This window comes from Leptonychotes weddellii, chromosome 15 (assembly GCF_054177405.1).
Source record: "Leptonychotes weddellii isolate Sample4059 chromosome 15, ASM5417740v2, whole genome shotgun sequence".
Classification (NCBI taxonomy): Eukaryota; Metazoa; Chordata; class Mammalia; order Carnivora; family Phocidae; genus Leptonychotes; species Leptonychotes weddellii.
The window spans coordinates 35,830,394-35,844,156 of NC_138383.1; the positions used below are offsets into that span (position 1 = coordinate 35,830,394).

Consider the following 13,763-nt stretch of genomic DNA (forward strand, 5'->3'; position numbering starts at 1 on the left):
GTAAGCGTACAGCCCCAAAGCTCTGTGTGTGTTTGTGTGTGTGTGTGTGTGTGTGTGTGTGTTTTCTAACGCTGGATGCGTCTGGCTGTTTTCAAACCACAGCCAAGGAGGAGCAGTTTTGGGAATGTGTGTCGATGACACAGAGGAAGGTGACAAAATGCAGGTGGCCTAGATGGCAGGTGTGTGGGCCTCCCTGGGAGCCTCTCCTCTGTGTCCCCTTCTGTATATTGTGTGCTGGGGGGCTGGACGGGGAGAAGACCTGTCAGTCAGCACAGAGGGAGGTGGGAGGGAAGGAGCAGCGAGGAGCAGGGCCACGAGGAGATGGAGCCCAACAGAGTTGATATGTGTTTGTTGAGTGGCTGGATGACCACCTGGGACCAGGGGTGCCACACTGTGCCCCATGGGCCAAGTTCAACCCACCACTGTTTTTTGTACAGCCTTGTAAACGAAGAATGGTTTTCAGATTTTTAACTGCTAGAAAAAAAAGAGAAGACGACTGTTTCGTGACACATGAAAACGATAGGACATTCAAGTTTCAGTGTCCATACTTTTATTGGAATGCGGCCTCACCCATTTGTTGACATATTGTCCAGGGCTGTTTTGGAGCTCTGACGGCAGGGTTGAATAGTTCTGATGGAGCCCAGATGGCCTGCAGAGCTGAAGATCATTCCCTCTCTGTTCAGTAAAAGCCTGCCAGTCCCGGTTCTAGGTACCTCAGGGCTCCCGGGAGACACAAGACAGGCTCTCCAGGAAGGTGGGGCCAGCCCCTGGGGTGACAGCACGTGCCACCAGAAGGTGGAGATCTGGTCCCAGGCAGAGTTAGGAAGCACTGGTGTCCTCTAGGGGGCGTGAGGAGAATGTAGGGCCTAGAAAAGGAACATGGGGGAGAAGACTCTGGGAGGCCACCTGCAGCCAGAGCTCAACCTAGCTCAGCACAGGGGTAGGGCCGGGTGTGGAGGCAGGAAAACCGGATGTGACCTGTGATGCCAAGTAAACTCTGTCCTGGGCAAAAGGGCTCACTTGACAGAGCAAGTCAGTGGGCACCAGCGCCCACAGGGCCAGCTGGCTGGGACTAAGAAGAGGTGGTCATGCCTCAGCCTTCCCAATCAGGCTGTGTGGTTTTGGGCAAGTTACCTACCCTCTCTGAACTTTATCATCCATCTTAGGATGTTATGAGGACTGTAAGTGCTGACCTCTGCAGTTCATCTAGCAGAGCGCCTGGCCCGTAGGAGATGCATAATAAATGCTCATCACTTGCCCTTTCTCCACCTCCTCAATTTCTCTCCTTTGACCTGTATCCCTCCACCTCCACATCTTACCTACCCCACCACTGACCCATCTTTCTGAGGCTTTTAAGCCCAGACATACCAATGCATAGGCCAGAGACAGCCACTTCTTGAAGATTCCAGCCTGGCTCCCCACTCTGTAAGCCCCCACCCTGTCTTGTGGGAGGGAGGGAGGCAGGTACAGACCTCTCCTGGGACATCTGGGAGCTTGGGCTAGGCTGGGGTTGAGTTGAAGGAGTGTGGGCCTCATGAGAAGACAGGCAGGGGTCAACCCCAGCGTGCAGCCCTGCCCTACCCCGGCCAGACCTGCCTTCTGGGCATTCTCGGACACTTTCTGCCCTGGGCTACTTTAGCCAGACTGTCTACCCTGCAGCCTGTCTTCTCTCCTGGTCCCCAGCCTGAGAAATTCTGATTTGATTGGTCTGAGGTAAAATGTGAGCATCAGGATCCTTTTTAAAAGCACACCCCATTCCCCCCCCCAAAACCACGTAATTCCAGGGTGAGGCCAGGGTTGAGAGCCACTGATCTAATTCAGCCAAACCCACTCATTTTACAAATGATGAAACTAGACCCCAAGAGAAGGGTAGGGACTGGCCCAAGGCCATGGGGGTTCCAGTGAGCAGGTCTGGCCCTTCCTTCACTATGTTGTCCGGCTGGGAGGAGGTGGAGAGAAGCCTTCCAGAAAGTGGCTGGCTTCTCCTGGGTGGGGGTATTTCTCATTTCCCAGCGCTGAGATAGGAGGAGACAGGCCCAGGACTGGTCTGTAGACCAAGCCAGTACCCCGTGGACAAAGCTGTCTGTTGATCTCCATGGAAAACCCAGAAGGCTGCCCAGTCCAGGCCCTCACTGCCTCAGCCCCACCTGTGCCTCCCAGAATTCCCAGCTGTTGTCACCTAAGTCTCACTGTCCCTCAGCCCCAGCCATGGGCAGAGAGGAACATCTGGCAGGTGTTGCCTTGTCAACTGTAGGCACGTAGGCTCCCCACCTGGGCTGCCAGAGAAACTCCCTTGCTTTTCAACCCTTCTCTTTCCCCAGCTGCCCCCCTGGCCTCAGAGGGGTGTGCAGGGGTCTGCATCACCATCCACAGGGCTCTGGGGGTCCACCTCTGGCCTCTCTGGTGTGACCGGGAGCATCTGTGGTGAAGGATCCTGGCCCTTTCTTTAACCTGCAGCCGGGGAAGTTGTGGGGGGCCGGGGGGATGCCCCTGCACCCACACATCAGAAATCTGGGTTCTGCAAATGGACCTGGAGAGCTAGCAGCACTGACCCATCCTGCGCTCTGGGACCAGAAGGCTAACTAGAAACACAAAGTGTGGGTTTGCTTCTTGGCCTTCCTTTAACTCAGGCCTTTGCCGCAATTCTGCCTGGAGCTGCCCAAGGTTCTTGTACGTGGCCCACAAACAGGCGTTGGAGCCCCTGACTGACCATGGCGAGTGTGACCCACTCTCTGTGTCCGCCAGCACAGGTTTCTAAGTATAGACCCCAGGCAGCCCCGTGGCTGCTCGTAAGTCCCAGGATGCCATCTGATACTCATCCTGCCCCCTGACATGACCTGCTGCCAGTTGCTGAGGGGAGGGGACAGCTGTGTTTGGCCCGGCCCATCCCCGCTGCCTGCTCTAGAGAACAGAACCGGCAGGTGAATTACCATAGACCAGGAGTGACCTCAGCCCTCCACCAACCCTGCTGTCTAATGATCATCAGGAAGAATAACTTCCCGTCACCTACCGGAGGACATAGACCGGGACTTGAAGGAACAGGCCAAGGCCGGGAGCCAACGTTCTCTGGAGCTCTTGCTCTGTCCCAGGTTCTCGCCGCCCCACTTCTGTGCTCAGGTGCAAACTGGAGCCTTGCCGGAGCCGGGGCTTGGGGTCCCCTGCACTGCCCGGGCAGCCCTGTCTTCCCTTCTTGGTTTCTGGTTCATGGTTTCTTTTTAAACAGAAGCTGGGATGGAGTGGGCAGGAATTCTCCTAGAAGCAATATGGACTCTCAGTCTTCATCCCCTCCCGAGAGCCCCAGTCCGGGTCCTTGGCTTTGAGACAACTTGTCATCTTCCGCGTGCCTCCAGGCAGGTGGGAGACCCTCCTGGGACTGTGGGGCCTCTCAGGCTTGAGGGGGCTTCAGAGCAGCTTCACCTGCCTGCTCGTTGGCGGACGTGTGAGGTCACCTGCAGCAGTTGGTGAAACTCATTCCCTAATGTGCTTTCCATGTAGGGGTGATCTAGAGAAGTCGCACGTGGTCTAGAAGACCTTCCTAACTCAGACTCGGCCGTGCCTGTCGCTGCGGGTGGGCAGATCACATCCATGTGTGAGGTCTGGGGGTGCCGAGTTACGGAGGGCCACAGCTGGAAGAGATACCAGGGCCATTCCCGGGGCCTGCCCAGCCACTCACCCAGCCGGACCGTCGTCTACCTGGAGGTCCAGCTGAGAGCTGGGTGGATGCCTTTTCTTTGTATACTGGTTCCCCTGGTTCCAGCATGCTTGCTAACCCTAACCCTCATGTACTTTCCCACCTTGACTGATGGACTTTAGGTCCGAAATCACTTGTAGGCATCGAAAGGCCAGCGCACTTAGTTTTCGTGGTAGGGTCTCACGGCCAGTGTGGACACCTTGCTGAGAAGGCCTGGCCACACGTGCTGTGGTGCCTTCCCTCCCCATTTGCCTATGGAAATAAAGCTTTAGAAGTTGCTGATCAGACAGAACTTGGGAAGGTGTCACATTCTTCACATAGGGTCTCCTTGCTGGAGGCTCTGTGTAACTCACGGATGTGAATCTTGGTCTGCACAGTTTTGTATTAGTTGCTACCATTTGAAAATCAGCTATTTTATTTATTTGAGAAGAGAGATTGAACTTGAGCCTGGGCAGAGGGAGAGGGAGACTCCCCACTAAGCAGGGGGCCTGACATGGGGCTCGATCCTGGGACCGCGAGATAATGACCTGAGCTAAAGTGAGACACTTAACCGACTGAGCCACCCAGGTGCCCCAAAATCAGCTATTTTAAAATAAAGATCCAGTTTTTTTTTTATTTTCTTCTTCTTCTTCCTTTTTTTTTTTTTTTAGAGTAGGGGAAACAAGTGGGGGAGGAGCAGAGGGAGGGAAAGACTCTTAAGCAGGCTCCACGCCCTGCCCAGCACAGAGCCTGACTCCGGGCTCAATCTCACAACCCTGAAACCAAGACCTGAGCTGAAATCAAGAGCCAGAGGCCTAATCCACTGAGCCATGCAGGTGCCCCCAGATTTCCGTGTAGTCAGATCTGGTAACCCTCCCATTGCCTCCCCTCAGACCCCAACACTGAATGAGGCAGAGGGTGGGGTTCTGATTAGCATTGTCCTTGCTGCTGTTGGGTTTCTTGTTGTCCAGTAAAGAAGAGAAGTGTCTTTACTAATAAAAGATAGATCAAGAGGACCACATCCCCACTGGTCTCATTTCTTCCCACGGCCTGGCCCTGAGGCTTGTGTATTTGAGACCCTTACTCTACCAGGTAACTTGCTGACTGGTGGATAGCTTTTTTTGGCCGCAGCTTTTAGGGAGAGTTCAGTGATCCAACCCTGGGGTGGGGTAGGGGTTAGGGAATGGAAGGAGCAGTCAGAAATGATGACCATGACCATGTGCTAGCACTCTTCATTCCATGGATGGACATGAACAGTTCACACCCTGGGAGGCTAGCTTTAGAAGTTGCTGATCAAGACAGAGACAGGAGCAGCTCCAATTTTAAGTGGGCCCCTGGATTGGCTCTTCTGTCCCAGTCCCCCCACCCACCCCCCAGTTTTGTCTTGCCAACCCCTGGTTTGAATTGGAGCCTAAAGAGAGGGCAGAGGAGGAGAAGGAAGGTGGTCTCTGCTGCCTCGTTCCTGTGTGGTGGGGCTAATCCATGAAGCCTCATGGCAGTGGGAGAAACTTTCTGGCTAATTTGGAACTTTAAGGGAAATAGCTTTCTTCTTCTTCTTCTTCTTTTTTTTTTTTAAGGGAATGGATTTGAACATATTCTTTCTCTTTCCTGGGGGGTTACTTCACTTTGATAAAGAACAAAGAATTTCCATTTCACAGTATAGTTGTGGTTTTTCTTTTTTCCAGAAAGCAGGTAGAAATTAATTCCTTTAATTTACTTTGAAAAAAATTATTTCCCCCAAGGTAGCTGTTGCCTCCCAAGGCTCTGCCAGGTTGAGGAATGACAGCAGGGGAATAGTTGAAGGAACTTGGGATCCCACACACGTGGGTTTGGCCATTCCTTAGGTTGCCCTGCCTGAGGTCTCTGGGGCTCGGGCGGGTGCACCTCACTGCCCATCCTTGCTGAATTGTGCTGAGCCGAGAGAGTATACAAAGCACTGGGCACACTGTCTTGGCAGATGGTTTGTCATAATAAACGTACTTACTATGTTTGAGAACTGGAAGCTTGGTGTGGGTGGGGAGGAGAGGATTAGAAAGAAAGGAAGGAAGAAAATCCCTATTTGCATGATAATTAGATTGGGGATTGGGTTTCTAGGCTGGTTTCTGAATCTCTGTTCTGGAGAACTGCTGAGTCATCACAGCCTGGGGGCAGTGCACGTTTGGTGAGCACGGAGGACACTCCAGGGAAGGGTGGTGGGTCATTTTGTGCAGTGTGTGAAGCTCGACGTCACCGCCATGCGTTCTTGACAATATTGCCCAGCTGGCTTTCATAGTAGAGGGAGGGGAAAGATGTCTAAACTGCATTTTGATGAAGAGCCTCTTAGAGGCCAATAAAGACACATGGATTAAACAAAACTGAGGCCTGGGGGTGTTTTATCTGACCAGCCTCCTGCCTCTGCTGTTACCAGCGGTTTCCTGTGATGCTCTTGTTATATCATCTGGAAGGATTTCTGACAACCAAGGGTTTGTTTGTCCAGCCAGTGATGAGCTTCTTGGTGCTTTTTTCACATCTGTTTTTCCAAATTTCAGTGTGAATCACTCTAAAGAGCTATGAGATTCTTCTCCACAGCCCTGGAGATTGAAGAGTATACTGACAAGACGAAAAGGTTGTGGGGGTGGGAGTGGGATATGGCCAGAGCCCAGGCCTCAGCGGTGGCCCCCACCACCAGCATCGCAAAAAACCCCCAGGTCATTGCTCTAAAGACTCATAGCCAGTATCTCCGTCAGGTTCAGGTTCGACAGCTAAGTCTACGATTTATAGCAGCGTGAATGGACAGTAACCCTTTCTAAAAGAAGATTACACGGCTAGCTGACATCAATGAAAATCAGCTTAGATTCTGAAGAACTACAAGCTTTATATGAATCATTTGATGTGGGATATGGCCTTCCCTGACATAGAAAATCTGGAAAATAACAAAAGGGGCCAAAGAAGAAGAAGAAATACCCTGATCCCCAGTCCTACCCCTCATTCCACGCCCTCCCTCAGGTAGCTCTTTGAGCTTTCTCTGTGCTAGGCCATATTATATTGCTTTGAAGTGACTTGTCTTTTTATGTCAGTTACCTGCAAGCCACTGGAGGCCAGAGACATATGCTATCGTTTTGTGTGTCTGCTCCGGACTGGGTATCACATATGGCTCAAAGCAGTCAGAACCGGAGGGGTTTTCTTCCTCCTTGATGAGAAGAAAGAGCACAAGCTTTGAAGTCAGGCCTTGATTCAAATATTCACTCTCTGTATTACTTTTCTGTTGCTGTATAACAAATAACCACAAACACAGCAGCCTAAAACATCCCCCATTTCTTAGCTCACAGTTCTGTAGGAGGAGAACAGGATGGAGGATCTTACCAGGCCCAAGAACTTAAGGTGTCAGCAAGGCTGGCCTTTTACCTGGAAGTTTTGGGAAGAAGCCGCGTCTAGGTGCATTCAGGTTGTTGGCAGAAGCCAGTTCCTTCTGGCTGTAGGTCTGAGGCTCCCTTTTCCATGCTGTCCGCCAGGGGCCCCTCTCTGTCCGAGAGGTCCGCCTGCGTCCCTTCCCATCTGGCCCCTCCATGAGAGTCCACATGGAGTCCTTGTCGCACCTGAGTCTCTCCCTTCCTCTCTGCTACCTTGAATCCTTGAAAGGTTTTGACTGAGAATTAAATAAGGCGAGGTAGTAAGGTCCTAGAGGGTGTTTCGTGAGGGTTAATTCTTTTTAACCCTTCTCTCGTTAAGCCAGTTTTATTTGGAATCTATCTTGTCTAATTCAGATACAGCAAAATTGCAAAGGGCCATCTTTATCTGAAGTTCTTGTCATTCTAAGAAGTTGTCATGATTCATCATTTCTCTGTGCAGAGGCATAAAAAGAAACAAGCGGGCAACGTGCCCTCATCGTAACTTTGCTGTTTTTTCCGTCCTTCCCCCATCCCAGCCCTGCAGCTTTGGTGTCTCAACCTCAGCTGCTGTCTCTGGGAGCGCTGGGGGTGGGGGCGAGAGCTAGCTGCCTGTGTCCTCTGACAAGTGGTGGCTTCTGGTCCCAAAGCTGGCCTGCCAGCACCTGGTCCCTGCCACTCAGCGGGGGAGCCCAGCCCAGGCCGCGGAGAGGATGAGGAGGGCGCCCGGGCCGGCCTGACTGCTCACCAGCTCTCTGCCTCTCCCTTCTGTACTTCCTCAGGAGATCCTCAGCGAGCTCACGCTGGATGCCCTGCTGGACATGAACGAGGTCAAGGTGAAGGAGACGCTTCGGCGCTACGGGGCCAATGCCGAGGAGTGTAGCCGCCTGCAGTACGCCCTTGCCTGCCTGCGGAAAGTGACAGGTCTGGGTAGGTAGGACTGGCCTCCCCAGTGCTGAGGCCGGCCCCATCGGCTCCCTGTCCCTCCAGCGGGGCTGAAATAGCAGGCTTCCCTCTCCAGGCCTGTCCTGCTTCCCTGGGGCCACTGACGCGGGTGGGGCAAGTATGGCCCAGGGTTTCTGGGGCAGCTTGGAAAGGCCAGAGAGTGTGTGATCTGAGATGGAGGGTTTGCATCCCGACTGCTCTGGCTAGGATGAACCAAGGGAAGCTTTTGCCATCATCAGAGACCCCGGTCCTATCCACTGGGTGGGCCCTGTGTGATTTCCCGTTTTGAGCACATCTGTTGGGCTCTGAACCCTCCCTCGGCTCCCTGCATTCCAGCCCCCTCCCCAGCCCGGCTCACCCCCAGCCTGCTCCCTACCTTCTCCTGTCCCCATTGGCTGCTGGGCTGTGTGCTCAGAAGGCAGAAGCATGATGAGAGAAATTGTGTGGTGTTTCAGCTGTGAGTGTGTGCATGGCCGCCCCAGGCAAAGTGTGTCATCCTGGCATTACGAGGAGTTCCTTGGGAATTATTTACAGGCTTTTTAAATCTTGCCTTGGAAACGGCTTTAAATGCCGTGATTTCACGTTCCCAATACGATACCGATAAGGCTTTACAGTAAGCCTAATGAATGGAATTAGTCCCATTTTTAATGATCGGAACCACCTGTCTTATTTCTGGCTGACTGAGGCTTAAGGAAGCTACTGGGGTTTATATTCTGCTTGATCCCCCCCCCCCCGGGGATTGGGCTTGATTTCTTCCTGGACCCCATTGTCCCAAGTCCTCCTCTGAACACAGAGCCCAGCGTGGAGAGCCTCACTCAGTTCTGAAGACCTCGACAGGCCAGGCCTCCCAGCAGGGGCTACAGAATAAACGTGAGAGAGACATAGTCCACATTCTCATTCCCACATTTTACAGAGGAGATGGAGCCCAAAGAGGGGAAAGGGCTTCGCTGAGGACACCCAGCATTGGGTGACAGAGCTGGGATTCCAGCCTCAGTCTTTGTGGGTGGCTAGCTTGTTTCCATGTTGTGGGAATTTAGAAGTATTTGCCACCCAAGCTGGGACTGGGGTGGGTAACTTGTCAGCCTTCCCTCCTTACGCCTGAATTGTAAAGAATTGTGGAGGAACCAGCAGTTGAGGAGGGGTGGTGACCTATTTGTGTTGGGAAGGTGACTGCCCGTCCTAGGTGCCAAGCTAGGGGGATCACCAACTCATTAACACTAATTTATGAAGCCAGGCACTTGACATGTGTGTGGCAACACCTTTTGTTTGTTTGTTTGTTTTTAAGATTTTATTTATTTATTTGAGAGAGAGAGCATGAGAGGGAGGAGGGTCAGAGGGAGAAGCAGACTCCCTGCAGGGAGCCCGATGCGGGCCTCGATCACCGGACTCTAGGATCATGACCTGAACTGAAGGCAGTCGCTTACCCAACTGAGCCACCCAGGCGCCCCAAGTGGCAACACCTTTTTTTTTTATTATTATTCTTATGTTAATCCCCATACATTACATCATTAGTTTTAGATGAAGTGTTCCATGATTCATTGTTTGTGCATAACACCCAGTGCTCCATGCAGAATGTGCCCTGGCAACACCTTTTTAAGTGGTGGTAGGGAGAGCCTCTTCTAGCTAGAGCATCAGAGGCATTGGGTGAGTTATCTGGGGTCCCACACTTGGCACGCCCCAGAGCTGGGTTTCTTCCTCAGAGGGTGCTTTTCTACTATGCCCCAGAGGAGGCCTCTGGGGAGGACAGGGTCTTTTCCACATCCTTCTCATCTGGTCTCAGCTTGTGGTACCTCTACGTCCACAAGAGGGTCCTGGCCACACCTCATCCAAATGCGTCTGCCCAGCGGTGACCATACTCCTAGGGCACCTGCTGGGGACTGGGTGGGGACTGTGATCGCCCTGCCTCTCAGATCATGTGGTCATAGTCTTTATTACAACTAACTGGGCTTGGTGAGAGCAGTCTAATTGCAGTAAAGATGGACCGTGGAATCCATTTGTTTCAGCCCAGCACTCCTAGAATCTGTGGGACCTCGGTCTGTGACTTAACCCCACCGTGCCTCAGTTTCCTCGTCTGTACGGTGGAGGTCATAACAGCATTCTCTCATCGTGTTGTTGTAAGGATGAAATGAGTGACCGTCAAGTACTTAGACCAGAGCCTGGCGTATATTAGTGCTCTTTTCAGTATTAGATTTGCAGGGTCGTGGAAAATGTTGAACGCATTTGCCTTGTGGCCCCTGCTCTTAAGAAAGGTGAGTGAAGGATGGTTCTCCGTGCCAGTGTCCGGTGAACAAGGGAGATCATTTCTGCTGATGCTTCGGTCCCTCATCCATAGCACACGTCTCTAATCACTCCCCAGCTCTTCCTACTGAGTGACTCCAGAATCATTCTCGAGAGCCATTGCCGGATAACTAGTGTTCACGTGTGTGTCGAGACCCATGTGCCATCCCTGGGCGGCTCAAAGCAGCAGAGATTAAATGGGCAGTCTGAAGCGTTTGGGACTCGTTTCCTTGGGTGGCGGACTTGTGCATGGATCATGGAACTCGATCTTCCATCCCCTCAGGAAGAGATAGGCCAGAGCCTCCGGGAGTCTAGTCTCTAAGTTACAGTTGTGGCTGCAGGTTCTACAAGAGCAAACACAAGGAACACACGGACTGAGTCACTCACTCCATGGAGTTGATTCCTGAGAAGAAAGTCCTGAGGCAGTGAAGTAGGGGAAAGGGTCCTTGAGGAGGGAGGACATGTACAAAGAGCCCTTGAGCGTTGTGAAGGCCAGTTTCTCTCCACCATCCCTGATCGATGGCGTCCGGACTGGGCTGGAGCATCTCTGATGACAGAGAGCTCTTTTGCTTGCCAGACTGAGCTGTATTTGTAGGCCATTCAGGACGGACAGCCTTGTGGGAGGAGGCCTAGTGCCACGGTCGGGACCAAGGGCGCTGTTCCTGTCCCACCTCACGCTTAGCCGCCTGACCTCATCAGCGTTCCTGGCCTCCCTGACGTGCTGGGAAGACTGAGCGATACAGGGGAGAAAGCACAAAGTGGAATAACTCGTGTGGAAGTTCATTTTGTCTTGAGTCAACATCGACCTATCCATACTTTCCCCTCACTGGTAAAATAAGGAGGGAGGTATCTTTTCCTTCCCCACATCGGGGTCTCTGTAGACAGGCTCCTTTCTCCCTGCCCCCAACCCTTTGGTATCTCCCCATCCCTTATAAGCTCCAACCTAAAGTCCTTGGCGAGGCCTCCGAGACCCCTCCTGAGCTGGCCTCTTGCAGCTCTCTGGCTCGTCCTGACCTCTCCAGGCACGAGGAACTCCTCATAGTCACCAGAATGTGCTGTGGACTCCCTGCCTTTGCATGTACTGTTTCCTCTGCCTGGTGCACCTGCTTCACCTTCTCCAGGTGGCTCAGCGCAAACGCCGCCACCTCTGGGAAGCCCCCGACCTCCAGGCTAGTTAGGGTCCCCCTTCTCCATGCTCCCTCAGGGCCTGGGCGTCTCTGTCTCAGCACACTGCTGTCCTGCTGTTTGGACTGTCTGAGCACAGTGGATGTCTTTTTTCATGGCCTGACACCCGGCATCCAGCATATGCTCGAATGAATGGACAGACTGGGTCATTGAGTTGGAACTGCCCAGAGCCTCAAGGTCTCGGGGGTCCGCTGTGTGGGCAGCCAAAAGTCACGGGTGCCTCTCGGAAGGAATTGGCTATTGATCCTCTTCTAACCAGATCTCTGTCCTATAGCAAATTCCCAGGGCAGATTACTACTGAAGGTTGATACGCCCCGTTCCTGGTGTTTGAATTTTCTTGACATGGAGTTATCCCCTTCGAGCACCCCAGCTTCCCCTTCTTGACTCTTAAAGATCAGTTGCCACTTCCCTCTCTGAGGTCACTCATTTTGGGGTTGGGTTTCCCAGCTTGCTCCCCGCAGACCTGCCAGCAAGAACCCTAGACGAGCCATTCTGTCTCTGGTCCTCATTTCCCCTCTGTAAAATGGGGACAGTAATATCTGAGCTGGTGGCCTCACAGTCACAGACGACACGGGTGGTGATCTGTGTGCTCGAGAGGCCTGTATAAAGGCTTCGAGTCGAAGCCTGCCGAGAGGGGACCATGCAGCCCTGGGCAAGGTGTTAACCTCGGGGCCCTGGCCACCTCACCTAGCTAGTAAGTCCCTCTATCTCTGAACATCTGTGACTCGACTTCTTGGCCCACAGGAGGAGAGCACAAAGAGGACTCGGGCTGGAGTTCATTGGATGCCCGGCGGGAAAGCGGCTCAGGGCCTTCCGCGGACGCCCTCTCGCCGGCCAGCCTGCCTTGGCCCCCAGGGGGCGCCCAGCTGGGCAGAATGGGCGGCAGCACCCAGGGCCCACGCTCCGTGTCTGTGTCCGCTCTGCCCACCTCGGACTCCCCGATCCCCGGCCCCTGTGAGGGCCTCTCGGACACCTGTATCCTCCTGCACACCAGTGGCCGGCTGACCCCCCGGGCCCTGCACAGCTTCATCACCCCCCCGACCACGCCCCAGCTGCGAAGGCACACCAAGCTGAAACCGCCGCGGACGCCGCCCCCACCCAGCCGCAAGGTTTTTCAGCTGCTGCCCAGCTTCCCCACGCTCACCCGGAGCAAGTCCCACGAGTCTCAGCTGGGGAACCGCATTGACGAGGTCTCCCCGATGAGGTGAGTGTTCCCGCCAGGCTGGTGCTCAGTGTGCCATCCACTGAAAGTTCTGTCTACGGTTTTCTCATCATAAAGGGAATATGGGCTTTATTTTCAAAGGACAAATAAAATCAACCGACCTAGAAGGGTGCAAAGTGAAAAGTGCCTCTGTGTCTCAGTCCACTCTCCAGGCTTTGTTAGCAGTTTGGACTGAATCCTGCCTGCTAGGTTCTTTTCTGGACATGTGCGCGCACACACACACAGAATGGTACCATGCATCAGTCAGGATAGGCTGGGTTCTGCTGCAGTAACCCCTAGCTCTCTGGGTCTTAAAATGACAAAGATCTATTTTTTGCTCATGCCACTTGTCCATTGTGAGTCGGCCTCATTCCAGGTTCCAGGCTGACAGAACAGCCACTTTCTGGAACACTGTCTAGAACATTCCACTAGGGCAGAGGAAAAAAGAATTTTAGCTGTTACACACTAGTAATTACGTGCTCTTTCCTGCAAGTTCCACTCACCATTCATGGCCCCACCCAAACAAAGGAACCAAGAAATGTAATTCTCTCGTGTGCCCAGGTAGGGAGAACTGGAATATCTGGCTGAAACCTCTAATGATTATCAAATACCATGTACTCTATTCTAGAACCTGTTTATTTTTCCTCCAAACGTTTATTCATTTATTCGAGAGAGAGAGAGCACGCAAACACGAGCTGGGGGAGGGCCAGAGGGAGAGGGAGAGAGAATCTCCAGCAGACTCCCACTGAGCGCAGAGCCCGACGTGGGGTTCGATCTCACAACCCTGAGATCACGACCTGAGCTGAAACCAAGAGTCGGATGCTTAACCAACTGAGCCACCCAGGTGCCCCTAACCTGTTTTTTTCCACTTACCTTGATATCTGAGAACTTCACGTCCATGTATCTTAAAATATGTTACTCTTTTTTTTTTTTAAAGATTTTATTTATTTATTTGAGAGAGAGAGAATGAGAGAGAGAGAACACATGAGAGGGGATAGGGTCAGAGGACGAAGCAGACTCCCTGCTGAGCAGGGAGCCCGATGCGGGACTCGATCCAGGGACTCCAGGATCATGACCTGAGCCGAAGGCAGTCGCTTAACCAACTGAGCCACCCAGGCGC

The 13,763-nt window shown here is 52.9% G+C and overlaps 1 protein-coding gene across 3 annotated transcripts in view; it reads left to right on the top strand.

The window, feature by feature from the left end:
* Positions 1 to 13,763, top strand: part of KSR1 (kinase suppressor of ras 1) — a 143,772-nt gene that overhangs the window by 95,944 nt on the left and 34,065 nt on the right. For all 3 annotated transcript variants that reach the window (XM_081805413.1, XM_081805414.1, XM_081805415.1), the window contains exons 3-4: positions 7,818 to 7,965; positions 12,187 to 12,646. In XM_081805413.1, the coding sequence (XP_081661539.1) occupies positions 7,818 to 7,965; positions 12,187 to 12,646 (608 nt within the window). The remainder of the gene's footprint in view (positions 1 to 7,817; positions 7,966 to 12,186; positions 12,647 to 13,763) is intronic.